At 38.6% G+C, this 14,688-nt stretch overlaps 1 protein-coding gene across 2 annotated transcripts in view; it reads right to left on the bottom strand.

Annotated features, from left to right (window-relative positions):
• Positions 1–14,688, bottom strand: part of UBR3 (ubiquitin protein ligase E3 component n-recognin 3) — a 109,496-nt gene that overhangs the window by 16,857 nt on the left and 77,951 nt on the right. For both annotated transcript variants that reach the window (XM_082285189.1, XM_082285188.1), the window contains exons 32-33: positions 7,104–7,209; positions 107–207 (exon numbers count right to left, since the gene is read on the bottom strand). In XM_082285189.1, the coding sequence (XP_082141315.1) occupies positions 107–207; positions 7,104–7,209 (207 nt within the window). The remainder of the gene's footprint in view (positions 1–106; positions 208–7,103; positions 7,210–14,688) is intronic.

Genomic DNA, 14,688 nt, shown 5'->3' on the forward strand with positions numbered 1-14,688 from the left:
ATTTTAGAATACACAGTAGATCAGCTATGACTGACCTTCCTGTGAATCATCATGGAAGCAGCCTCATCTACATAATCACTTAAATATACATATTCTTGTAACATACCTCTGTGCAATGGCTGCGGCATGGTTAAAATCTGGATAAGCAAAAGGGATGAGACATCTCTGTAAAGCACAGGAACTTCTGGCAGTTCTTCACTTACCAGCCTGGAAATAAAACCAAAAGAAAATCACTTCTGATACTATAAACTCATTCTCATATTTTATTTTGTATTTATTTTAAATAGGATTACATTTGACATCAAGCTTACAGAAGCCTACTACCTGAGAATTTGCTAATTGATCTCAATTAAAATATTTAATGTTACTCATGTAATAATTCATGAGGAAATTACCATTTGGGTACCTGATTCTGTTGTAGTGTTTTAATACATTCAAAACTGCCTGAACTCACTGTATTTATGTAGAGAGTCAAGGAACATTCAAATGATTGAACTGGTTTCCAAAGCACGCATTTCACAAGTATACCTATATCCCACACTGTAACAGTAACAAATCCTCAAATTACATTTAATGTTACAGGGAATGCTCCCATTGGAAAACAGAGACCTTAGAAAAGCTACTGCTTTCCTTCATGTAAAGAAATGAAGGCTCAAGCAGCCATGACAGGTGGGATTATGCAATCTTACACACAGTCTTTATTAACCCCCTGGATGTCTAGAAGGACAGCAAACAAGCACAAAGATACAGCAAACTTTTCAACTATCCAGATTTACTGACATAACATCATCCTGTAGTCCTGTACTTAAAAGCCGAAAATGCTTGCAGATAGGAGGTCGTTTCTAGCTTTGTGTAGCAATATTCAACGAAATTCCAACCAACAGTATTCTTCAGGTTCAACAGTTGAGTCAAATAGCAAAAAAATCAAATGGTGAAAAATCATTCTTCCCTCTTTTAACTGATATGGAGCGTGATGGAGATCTCAGGCAGGAGCCTGAGCTAAAATGCAACACACACCCTCCCCTGTCAGTCTTCCCCTTCTGCAACACATGCAGATGCAAAGAGCTGTGTGGGTTCTTGTTACCCTTGGCAAGCAGTGGTGGTGCTGCTGATCTGTGCTGCAGGAGCCACACTGTGAAGTCCTGGTGTCACTGACCCTGAATCTCCCATGCAAAACAGAGTCCTCTATGAATGGACACCTGTGTTGCAAAGGAACAAACTGAGCCCTTGCAGACTGTGTATAGGAAAAGGTTGCCCACATGATGGGATGTGAATGCAGGCACAGGATCTTTAGTGTCCTCTAACAGCTTTGGGGATTCAACCAGTTTATCATCTCTGAGGCCCATAAACATGATCTTGCTTTTGGAAGAAGACTACATAGCTACTGATTTCCTGAAAACTCAGGCACCTCTCTACAGAAGGCACTGCCAGAAGTCATCTGTGACATGAATTTTAACACACAGAAGCAGTCATACAAAAGGAGGATTAAAAGAACACTTATGATCACATGGAGATCGCTCTTGTAAAATGAAGTGAGAGAAAACATGGTCTAACTGGTCCTTTTGAATTAATGAACCCAGACAGCTACAGAATAAACACCATCTATAACCCTTTTGCTATAAGCAATCATCTAATAAAATTATTGTTTGAAAGAACTGTAATATATACATAAATAAATATAAATACATGTATTTATATATGTGAGCCTCCTAAACAAAACCCAAATATTCTAAAAAGCAGTATATTAAATTCTAAAGAAGACAAAGGCAGCAATAATTTTTATCACACTACCAAGCTTCATTTTCAAAATTATACAGGCCATGAAGATACTCATTTCACTATGTCTCAAATTCTACTTTTACCTACAGGTAGTTCTACTTTATAATCTATGACACTGAATTTTAAAATAACTCTCATTGTGTAATGACTTTAAAACCATGGACAACCCCTAAATTACTTCTCATCTTTAATTCTTAATTTATATATAAAATTGGGAAAAATTTCATTTGGAATAACATTCTAAAAAGTTACTCCCTCTGGTCAGATTTAGCTGAACACCTCCGACAGAGGTATCAATGTTGTTTAATAGTCATGTAACAATTAGGTCAAATACCAGTTCTGTCAAAACTACTAAATATATGATATTTATATATATATGATGATTGACAGGCAACATCACACATAAATGAACTCATTTGCACATGCAGGACCAACTGAATTACTTTTCTAATTTATTCAGTTCTTAAGAATTGAGAAGCAAAGCTACATTAAATGTCAGGGGTTTAGATAAGCTGCTTTTGCTTACATCAAGTGCTGCAGCACATGAATCACTTAAAAACTGCTTTGTCATTTGTTAAGAGCCTCAGCAACTTCTTCATTATGACAATGAAACTGAATTTACAAAATGTGTTTAGAGATGTGTTTTATGGAAATTGTCCATTCTGTTAATCCCCAATGCATACATGAAAGCTTGATAAATCTGACTACGAAAACTTGTGCCACAGAAGCACTTAATAAAAAAAAGAAAGTACAACTGCAAATGGGACCAAGGTAACACAAAATAATTCAAATGTGTAACAGTTGTATGCTGTATCAATTTTTAAAAGGGAGATGGTGTTGAAAATAAACTACACAGTGCAATACGAACACATCCTAAAATGAAAAATGCTAAGCTCAGCTTTCTCTGTGGAACTGACCTCTCCTCCAGCCCAAGGTAACTGGGCTGCACCTTTCTCTGTGCTGCACTGGGGCTGCCTGTCACCTGACAGCTGAGAAACTCTGCCTCTGTATTCTGCATCCTCCTCCTGAGAGATGTCATGCATTGTACTCTGAAATAAGCGGCATTTTGCTTATGGTGGTTCCTTGTATTTATGCTCCCCGTTCCCTCTTCTCTCAACCAGAGACACTTAGAAGTTTTTGCTTGATGCTAACTCCAACTAATTATAAAGGTAGAAATTCAGTAAGTAAAGTAAGTTTTGAGCCTCACACCTCTTTAAACTGTCAGACACAGAAAATTTGGGACACACGGATATAGGTACACCTGAGCAAAGGCTTCATCTACTAAGGCAAACTTTTATTTTCTTCAGAATTTGCAGGATAAGAAGTAAAGCCCACAAATCCCAGACATCACAAAGGTCAAACTAATACACAGCTTCATGTTCACTGAAAGAAAGCAGAATTCTACTATTTATTCTGGCTGGACTTTAGGACATAATCACAATTTCGTATTTGCTCTTCACTGTGTCACAGCAGATTTTACAGCAGGTCAGTTTCTCCTTATACATTCACTGACAGTACTAACATCGGGCATCTCCCATTCTCCTCTACCACAGTGCCCCCAGTGGTCCCTTGTCACCCATTCCCAAACCCATTCAATTTAACCTTTTTAAAACATGGATTCATTGCTTGACTTTGCTCATGCAGCCTGCCCAAGTTACATCAGCACAGCCAAAGAAGATGGTGAGCTGTAGTGCAGGGAAAGGAAGAAACAGCCACGAGCAAATACTCCCAAAGCTGCCACTACTGTCAAAACCTATGTACTATACCATGTATCCCGAGAGACATCTGTTTCAGGCAGGATTTTGTTGTATGGAATAGATCACTAAGTTGCACCACGTGTATGTATAGACCAACCTCTTGCATAAACCTTAACTAAACCCCACTATCTCACCATCCTACTCTCTCTGTCTCAGAGTATCTTCATAAAAACTGTGTTTTTTCCCCATTTCACAAGTTTCTGTGATGCAGATGTGACTTAAGAGTCACAACCTATGCACAGTTGCTCAATCCTATCCCTGAGTTGCAGTTTGTTGCCCCAATATGATACTATAAACAATCTCTGAAGCGATCTAGCTTAGAATGAAACATCAGCAAAACATGGTAGTAAAAATAACCCAGCATTTCAGTTTATCATGCAGTTCCTCCCCCGAGTGCTTCTACTGCAAAGATCCTTAATGTTTTACCAATTCATTCTTCGCTGACTTATTCTGTCTGTCAAAACAGACACAAAAATGTCAGCCTTCATAGAGATTTAAATTTTTAAAAAATGTATATCCTTTCATTTCATGTTTGTTGTTCCTGTGGCTATTTGGACTAGTCCATTAAATTCACATCTGGGTTCAGTAATTATTGCCTCCAGCTGCTCCTTGCCTGCCCCCTGCCAGAAGCTTTTATTCCCCCTTTACACCACAATAATTGTTTATTTGATCACCATTGAAACCAGAGCTGTCCCTAGATGAATTTGCTTAAGTACAGCCTGTGGGACCAAGCATACATTGAATTTTGCAACATAAACTGCACAGGAGAAATAATCCACTAAACCATTCACAGTTCACCAAACTTAGTTTTTTCTTTTTCCCCCTCATCTTCCAAACAGCTCACATTATTTAAACCCTTTCTGATAGGGTATCTTCTTGCTCAGGATTTCCTTATTTCTACTTTACCTTGCTGCGGCTGCATGAGCTTCTTCCTATCTTTCAGTTGCCATTTTCAGCTACAAGGAGAACTAAATACAATTGTAGAAGACACTGGACAAAACCAGTGGTTTTGGGAAGTATAGTGAAGCAATTGTGTGAGACTCTTTACAAATTACTTTGATCAGTGCTCCCAGACATAGTAAATCTAAGGCATTATTTATGAAGAATGACAGCTGAATTGTAGAAAACGAAGATAAAATTGTGGGTTCTACATCTGGGTAGTTTTACTCGTAAATATTTATGTATATTTAAAGAAAATAGCTATAATTAAATGAGGGTGAGAAGATAATGTAATGGCACTTGCATTCCACAGATTTTTCCATGTGTGGGGGATTTTTTTCTTTCCATTTTCAAAATCATCCTTTTAAATAAATGATGATTAAACTAGCTTCTCTGAAAAACTGCTTTCAACTCAGATAATAATTTAAAGTGAAGATTAAATAGAAAAAGATGGCATATTGGTTTGAAGTTATTTTGCTTCTGTGACTTCCCTGAAGTTAAATTGTTTGGAATCACAGTAATACAGTCAGACAATATAGATCTTTTCCTCTCACTGACATTTTTTTCTCTACAAGTCTTTGCTTGAAGTCTCATGTGCAGGTCAGGCTGCTGATTTAGATGACTTGCTTAACTTCAAAGTGGCAGAATGCCGTTCACATCTAAAATCTGCAGTGATTATTTCTCCACCATCCTCTTAAGCTTCTTCAGTTTTCAGCAGTGTGTCACCTTCTAATTGCTCTGAGCACTCCTCCCTGTACCTGAAAAAATTTGCTATTCTGTATTTCTCAAAAGGCTGTGTGACTCTAAGAAGTGTGCAATCAGGTCATACCCACCAATCCTATGAATGCCATTTTCAAGTGAAACTACCACTTCAAATTTCTGCAATATAATTACAGATACTCATTTTATGCTATAATTTATACATGAAAAACATGTCCTCAAATTGCCCCCTCTTGTAGCCTCCTGGTGACTGCAGACTAAGGTATAGGAAAAACATTCCAAGGAGTGAGCAAAAATACTCCAGCTCAAAAGCATCTGTGCATCTCAACAGTAAATTATTTCATGGCAAAATAGATGCTATCTCAGTTGTAGCTTCCTACAAACCATTTAGGACTCTGTGCCAAAACAATATCATCAAGTCTACAAAGAAATATTGAAAACCAGTCCAGAAAACACGAGAACTGCTAAAATGCATTCTCAGCATGCAACCCTTTCTGCAAAGCAAGGCATTAACAGTCCTACAGCACCATTCATTTCTAAGTGATTCAAAATATTGCCTAATGAAATCTAACTTGCTGCACTTGAGCCTTGACATGACCAATGCATGGTGAATTCCATCAGGCCTGGAAGACCCCTCTGCTAACAGCTGCTTCCAAAGCCAGCAAGCTCTTCAAAAGCCAAAACAAGAAGTGCATGATCTGTCCCACAGCCATTCTGGTCAAATGATCTTGATTTTGCCTCATATAAACTCAGCCAACCATACACCAAATTTATTAACTTTGTCCCACTGCTTAGTCTAAGTCAGATCTCAATCAGAATCACATGAAAAGAGACCCCCAAAGCCGTTTGAATGCATGCTGAACAGAATAGGTTTTCTGGTTATAAAATGCTTGATGCTTTGTTCTGCTAATGGTTTCTAAACTAATCTGTTAATATAGTTTAATTACTCCAATAATCTCATGTTCATTGCCAAAAGAAGCCTGGTTCCAAGAGGACAAACAATAAAATCTTAAACTAGAAATGAGAACAATTGTTTTAATAGTTTTCCCCCATTTGCAGTTAGCATTGTGGCATCACTATTCTAGATCAGTTTTTGAAATGGAATGATGCTTTCTACCTCAGGCTCCTAGAAACACTGACAAACACAGAGCTGGATAGGCACTAAAAGGACAGTCTTTTGATGTAATTGCAAGCTACAAAGTGTAGAGCTTAGAATGAAGAAGATGCTTAAGGTGCTAAGAGAAAAAAAACCTACTGTTTTCCTCTTATGAGGAAATATCATAATCTGGTTTTAGGCAAGAAACCTTTCTTGTCATCAAGGTAGAATCTGAAAAGTGATGGGTCTTAAGTAAGGAGATGAATCCTTGTGGAATGAAGTACATGGTTCAATTTATTATATTGTCAGTCCTTGTACAACTGTGTATGTAAGGCTAATGTTTTAGAAGCAAACTCAGGTAAGTAACTTGGTTAAAAAAATAAGCTTGATGAAAATTTTTAGCTTAAAATATAATTATTTCTCACATATATTAGGCCTATTCACAGCTATTAATCATTACTCAACTTCCAATAAAGTATTTATCAACTTATCTCAATGTAAATTTTGTTGAGCATCCACAGCAGGAACAGCAGTGCCCTATCCACTTACCAAGTACTATTCAATTTGCATGTGCTTAAGCCAGCAAGAGGTGTATTTAAACTTTAGCTCAAAACTGGTATTTATCAGATTTTTATGTAAAAGAAAGTGGAAAACTTAAGTTTCACAAATTCATACATACAATTTTTAGATGTTAAGTCCATCAGCATATCTCACAGAGAATTTAAATTAAGACAGACAGTTACCCAAAGTCCCTCTGTAAGGATGTTTCTTTCACAAGGTAAAACTGATATCGGGTAAATTAAAATACTTGCTCTGAATTTTTATCCTGCAACGGCTGAGTTAGTTTTCTCCAGGGATTGTATGCAGAGTCTATACTGTAGAGGCGCATGTGCATGGCCAACACGTGAAACAGCTGATCTGAAAGGTGAAGAAGACAGATTGCTGAGTATTATATCCAGTGATATGAACTATTTCACATTAAATTGCCATCACGTATTTTACAAGATTCTGAGAAGTCTGTCATGTCATTCCAAATAAGCTGGTACCCCTAACAAGCACATTTTTATTAAGTATTTATTTACTTTCAAAAAAAGGATTTGAAGAGAAATAAGATTTCAATAGGAGGCAGTGAACGTATGCATGTTTACAGAAAAATGTTTCCAAGAAAGGCTGTTTGGAAAGCTTTGACCAGATCTCAGTTGGTTTGGTGCTCCACGTCCTTAATTACAAGTGTTTTTTAAAAAATCCTGTTTCATATGTCGTTATGTTGCTAAGGTTCCATGCTCACTTCACTTGCCTCTCCAGTTTATGCCGGAAGTGGTGATTTCCTAAACAATTCTTCTTAACAAGGACTGATATACTTTTAACTGATACACTTTTAGCTTTTATTCCTCTCTCTCACAGTTAAGTTCTGTGCACAACATATTTGAAATTTAACTTAAAATTGCTACCAATTCTGGCCCACGGCAGGATCACTTCAGCTTTTCAGCTTTAAAAGGTTTATTATTCCTTCTGCCTTCATATGGTTATTTTGCAGGTAACTTTTGGACAAAAACAATCCTCAAGCCAACACACTTCTGACTACACATCAATGACACTAAAGTAGCAACAGTCTTTATAATGTCAGAAATTTGTCTGTACAACCTGCAGGCAGAGTTTGCTGGTACCCATCACTTCAAAACCCTCTGTACTTCCACTGTATCAAAAATATAATTTGCAAAACACTTGCAGAATTTTTCAAACAGAGAACGCATAATTACCCTTGGAGATTTACTGCAGTATTTTATATTAAAATGAACATTTTAATTTATCTATGAATCATATGATCAACACAAATGAAGACATCATCTATCCCTTCATCCCATTAAGCGACCCAAGAAAGCAAGCACCATTTAGGTTGACAGCATTTTCAGAGATGTACATGCAATAAAAAGCACAGAATAGTTTGAGTTGGAAGGACTAACTTTAAAGGTCATCTAGCCCAAGCACCCCGCAATGCACAGGAATATCTTCAACTAGATCATGGACTACTAGGGATTCAGACTTCACTTTTTTTTCAATGAATCTTTTTTTATCTTCATAGATTTGTACCTAATAAAATACTTAAAGCATCATTTCCCACAATTTTGCTTGCTTCTTTCTTCCTGTCACACTGTATCTTGCTATTTGGTGTCATGCTTTTCTCCTGTTCAGTTTTCTAGGACCCTGCTTCCTTACTCCCTTTCATTTTAACTTTTCTTCATTTAACTTTTCCCCTTAGCATCCTGACATCATCTTTCCCCTCCACCCCTTGTACTGATCCCCTTTGCATCTTTCTCTCTAAATCTATCTCCCTCTCTTTACGACCCACTTGCTCAACCTACACACTCACAGGTCCTCTTTTTCAAGTAGAAATAGCAGCTATTAATTTATTTTCCATAAATAGACAATTACTCAGAGGTACGCAAGGGCCAAAAGAGCTGCATGACGAAATCAGCTGACTGCCAGAGCCTGAGGGCTGTAATTAGCTCCTGGGGTTTGTAAAATAATTGGAGCTGTAGATGGCATCGGAATTGATAGCTGCCACCTGCTTTCTGAATAAAAACAGTCAATGAGGACAAAATAAGTCATCTTTTCTCCTGGCAAGAGATTCCTAGCAAAACACTGCTTTGATGATAAAGTTCAAAATTCTAAAAATGTACTTATATTTCATCAAAATAATAAAAAAACCCCTCAAGCATGGTTTTATTGGAATGAAACCCATGAAAATATCCGTTCCGTCCCTCCTGCCTGTTCGCTAAAATGAATGCTGTTTTTTCCCCCCAACTGCTCCTTGCTTTAAACAGAAATGGGCAACTATGCAAAATTAAATAATAAATTGAAAATTGTTCAGAGTAATTGATTTATCCCCTGTTCCTTTAACAGCTATTCTCCCGAGCTTTTACTAATACAAAATTAAGCAGGCAAATATCAATTTCTTAGCACTGGAGAATTTATTTGTAATCTCCACGTGTGTAACATTTATGGAATCGAAGCACCTTCTGACAGGGACTGGATCTGCCCAGGAAAATGCAGTTCAGCTGCCGTGTAAGACAGCAGATTTTGTCTGCGATGAAGGCCGCGCGGCTGCTTTGCAGGGAAGCACGTTCAGCGCCCGGAGGCAGAGCCTGGCCCCAGGTAAGAGCCCGTGGGCACCCCGGCCCCGCCGCGCCCGGAGCTAGAGGCACACAGCCAGCTTTATTTCTGTTTTACACCACAGTCACTCCAATGGCTTTATTTACCACTTACTATGAAGTACAGGAGAAAGCCAAGGAAAACAGCAGAGCAGTGGAAAGCAAGAACTGGCAACTTGTTTGTGCACCAAGTGCTTGGTGCTGCACCACGTCCTTACGCCTGAGGGACTGGCAGAAACCTGCCTCGGGCCAAAGGAATACCGAGGGCTTTTCCTGTGTGTTTGTGGAATGCATAATTCCAAAACATAAGCATAAAAAGACAGACTGTCTTCCCATTTTCTTTTACCCTACTTGGAACCTTTAAAATACACGTAATTATTGTTTGTAAAAAAGAAGCAGCAAAACATTACCATGACAATGGCCCACAAACATCAATCTTGCCCAGACTTGTGAAGAGTGGGAAGGAAGGCCATTAGCTCACCAGGTATCCCAAAACCCTCTGTCCCTCACAGTCCATCTAACAGCCGATTCCCTCCAGGAGAGTCCACCCTGTAAGGGGGAAAGGCAGGACCTGCTTGTAGCTCAGACTCACCAAAAGATCATTCTTAACCAAATTTTGTAGAAAGAACATTAATTTTAGAAAGCCCAGCAGCAATAAAACTGGAAAAAATTTGAATATGATCCTCCTCTTCTAATAACTTTGTAATATTTCAGACAGGCTGCACCCAGACAATTTGAATAAATATAAAAATCACACAATTTGGATGCACAATATAATGTCTTGCTGCAAGTCATCAGGGGTTTGGCAGGATTCCAAAGTTTAGACATTTGAGTGAGCAAGGTTACTACTGTTTTAAAACATGTTCACAGACTCATTATCTACATTGATGCACTCGTTGTCACAACTCTCTCAACATATGTCTGTATTTTCATAGAATAATGTAAAGCTTAAATAACACTTCTTAGAATCATCTAGATTAGCAGTTAGAATTAGCTTTCAGTCATGCTAGTGTTCCTAAATCCATTTCTAAAAATGATGAAACTAACTCTATTGTTACTTTGTTATTTTCACTGCTGTTCTTGGTAGATTGTTTTCAACTCTTCCGATATTAACTCTACTTCTTGGACTTAGCCTATTGTGAGAGGGGAGCAATAAACTCAGCTGGAATCTGTACTTTCAAAAGAGCAGCTCAGTGGTTAGACATTGCCTTTGCCCTGGGACTGAAGCTCTAAGAGGAAGCATTATAATATTGCTCCTCTCACAAACCTCAAAGATAATGGGTATTTTATCAATATATCCACACTGCACCAGCACCTGCAGCTGCATTCTTCACTGTTTTTAATATTAAAGTACACTCATTTTACAGATGTTGACAAAGCTCTTAAAAATATTCTGCTATGTCACAGTGCAAAAAACAGGAGCCTACAAAGGCAATTTCACAGCCCTTTTCAGGTTCAGTGTGATATGCACAGCACAAAAGAAGACTAAATTCAAGACATGAAAAGATTGCAAATTGATAGATGAATAGTAGAAATTCTAAAAATGCTGTGCTCAATTGACAAAAATGAGTGATTCAGGAAGTTGCATGCAGATGTAAGTTTTGGTCCCACTCATACTCTTGGTTTGCTCTTTGCCAAAGTGATCCCAAATTTCTACCTAAGTTTTGCTGCCTTTTTTTCTACTTGGTTTTTTTTTTTTTTTTTTTTTTTTCTGGTCTCTTGACTGTAAACACTCAAATTACCAGAGTTCAAATCAAATTATGTTTTCTGTTATTAATTCCAATTCCACAATGTATAGAAATGTGCTGTCATAATGAAAACAAAGAAAACTAAGGGATTACCTGACTTTGTATTGCTTGCAACAGTCTAGATAATGTGTTTATACCCCAGTCTCTCTTTATTTTAGGACATATACTGCTGTCATGGAATTTTCTGTCTTGATCCAGATTTCTCTTTTTACATTCCCTAAATTCCCTACATTAGTATTCATATTTACAATGTGAAAACATCACACAGTGACCCAGCAGTTCACTGCAGGTGGAATTGAAAACATCCTTGTCTCAACTGTGAAGATCCTACCAGACCAGGAATGCTTCTCCCAAAGTTTCCTGGAACTATCAAGAAGAATGTAGATTATAACAAAAACCACTTGATACAACCAGATGGGACTTGATTGTCAATAAGGATATTGAGAAATATTTTTTCTCCTGGTAGAGATTTACACAGTCCACTTAGCAACAGAAGTTGCAAAGACCTGCTGACAACATCTTCCCATTCATCACTGATCCAGTAGACTTGAATCAGTAAAATAAATGTGAAGGTCAGGAAAAGCCTATTAAGGCATTAAGACTGGATAGTCTTTACAAAATCTCTTACATCTTTACTAAGTCTTAATTGCTGATGAAGCAGCTAATTATCCTCAACACCAAACTCACCAGTGTATGAAATCAACTTTAGCAAAAGAATTTTAAAAGTACCTATCTTTGCTTCTTCCACACTAGATATTAGTGGCATAACAAGTGTTTTAGAAAATACTTAGGATCACCTGCTGTTGAGAAAAACTGCTTTTTCCAAGTTAGCATGAATGGTCACCAAGGAACTGCAGACTGACAGCTCCTAACTGAAAAAAACTCCAAACCAAGCAAACAAATCCAAAAACCCAAATCCTGCAACACCAAAAAGCCCAATCAACCACAGAAACCCTCTGTAGCAAGGCATTCCTGAAAACTTCTTTTATTCTTTTTATTTTCAGTGGCTACAGAGAGCTCCATAGGACTCTTTGCAACCATATCCACATTAACAATTACAGGAAAGAGACAGCTGCAACTCAATCTTGCAAATCATAAAAGAATTAGGGTTTTCTCCTTACAGGAATGACCAATACTAAGTGGCTCCAAGTGTCACTGTCCATATTGGTAAAATGGAGACAGCCATTACCTTCAACATGGTTGAAAAATTTGATACAGAAGGATCATGAAGAGAAACAATGAGTTTCTATGCTCACAAAAACCCTAAAAGCACTGATTAAGCCAACATCATAATGAAGATAAAGGCTTCAAATGAATGAGAAAAAGAAAACCAAAACAAACCAACCAACCAACCAACTAACAAAAACAACTCCTGTGGAGCAATATTGTTTCTCAATGTTTAGAGCCATAGCAGAAGTTACAAAGGTCCTGGACATTCTATTTAAGAAGAGTTTAAGTAACTCTTAAATAATTTTTTGATGTCCAGTTGTAAATAATGTTCCTTCCAATTATTGCAGCTGATGCTGCAATGCCAGACTGCTATTCGTGGGAAGCATAAGGATAAGGAGCTCATTTAAAGAGATGCTGAAGCCAGAGGACAAGAGGATAAAATATTTAGTTGTTCCCCAAAACCCTAATCTTATCCTTCTCACAAAGGGGAAGAAGGAAAAAAAAACCAACCAAACAAAAAAAGACAGACAGACAGAAAGAAAAGTACTATTTAAAAGTTAAAAAAGGAAGATAATACATTCATTTATAGGTAACTTTTAAATTTTGTGGAACTGTCCATCAACTACTGCAAGATTACCAGAGTATGAATAGCAAAGAAAAACACATCTACACAAGCTAAAGAGAGGTCACAGAATCAGAGAATGTTTAGGGTTGGAATGTGCTTTAAAGATCATCTAGTCCCAACCCCCCAGACCCCTGCCATGGACAGGGACCCCCCTTCCATTACACCAGGTTGCACAAGGCCTTAAATAAAAATCATACAGAGAAATCATAATTATTCAGCCTTCATGCTGTGTTTTGACCCTGTTCTACAAATCTGGAGCAATGAAAACAAAGAGCTACACAAATCTATTACACTTTATAAAACAGAGAAATAAGATCTGTACAGTTGTTATATATCATAATTTTCCCTAAACCCAAGAGAATTTGCAAGGCCATAGACTATAAAACTGTAATTCAGTCCTTCAAATAGGACTTGATTTTTAACTAATAAATAATAGGATCCTATTTGCATTTTTTGGTTGCACATGCATACAAAACTTTAAGCTTTAAAATGGCAATTTTGCAGCCAAACTTTCTTCTCACCATTCTTCTCACACAGACTTGATCACTGATACTAAGAGCTACATTAATCATTCTTTATTTTAGTTCCCAAGAGCAGCTGCCCTCATGGTGCAATCCACTAAAACAGTTCTTGACCTATTTGTTCCCACCATCGTCCCTGATGTTTGCTGCTGTAACAGCTCACCTGGGACAACATATTTTGTTTTCCACAATATCTAATCACCAGATTTCACAGTTGTTACAAGACTACTGCAGAGTGGTATGCTTAATCACAAAAGAAACCCCTCAGTACCTCACGCACAGAAAAAGCAAAACCAGGTTATGTTTTAGATTACTTCTGCTGAACCTGACGTGAATGACGTTTAAAAACAAAACCAGTTTCAATACTGTGCAAGGAAGACTTTAACAGAACAGTACTCAAGTTCCAGATAGGGTATGGATTTTTGTTGGGGTTTTGTGAGTTCTCCTTCTGTTTTCTTTTTCTCTTAAAGAATTTTCCTCATACATGTTGCCAGGGGGACAAATTACTGGGTGCTTAAGAAAAACAAAAGACCTGGCCACAGGGGTAGGGGTCCATCTGGCCACTCTCTTTCACCTGGGCTTGTGGGCTGCTAGTTCTCAGAGTTTGGAGGGAGAGAGAGGCTGGAAGGAATTCAGCAGGAAGGAATTCATCAGCACAGTAGGCTTCTGCTTTTTCGGCTGCCTTCCTTCCACTGGAGAAACCCCGGGACTCCCAAGCCCACCTTCCCTGCCTCGCTGGGAGCCGTGCTGCGGCCGCCCTGCCCCCGCCGCTGCTTAGAGCCTTCGCTACTCTGCAGCCTCGCACATCCTGCCTGCCGAGACCTCCGGGGGTTCCCACCGCAGCTCCGGAGTTTGATACATCTCGTCTGCCACCCGGGATCGGCTGCCCAGGGGTTTGTGGAGCCTTTGTCCCATCCCTTCCCAGGATCCCAGGGCGCCAGTGCCGCGTGCTCCCCGAGCTCGCTCCGGAGCGCCCCCTGCAGCCGCGGGGGAACCATCGCACCTGCCCTGCTCACCGGGAGCCGCCAGCGCCCCTGCCGGCTGCGAGCGGAACTGCACCCCAGGGGAAAGGGCCCGACAGCCGAGAAGGCTGGGACTGGGTTTGTGTGTGCTGTTACTGCCATAGTTGTTGTTGTTTGTTTGACTCGTTATACACGTATATATATAAAATAGTAAAAAAC

Source organism: Coloeus monedula (assembly GCF_965178545.1).
Source record: "Coloeus monedula genome assembly, chromosome: 7".
In the NCBI taxonomy this organism is placed as follows: Eukaryota; Metazoa; Chordata; class Aves; order Passeriformes; family Corvidae; genus Coloeus; species Coloeus monedula.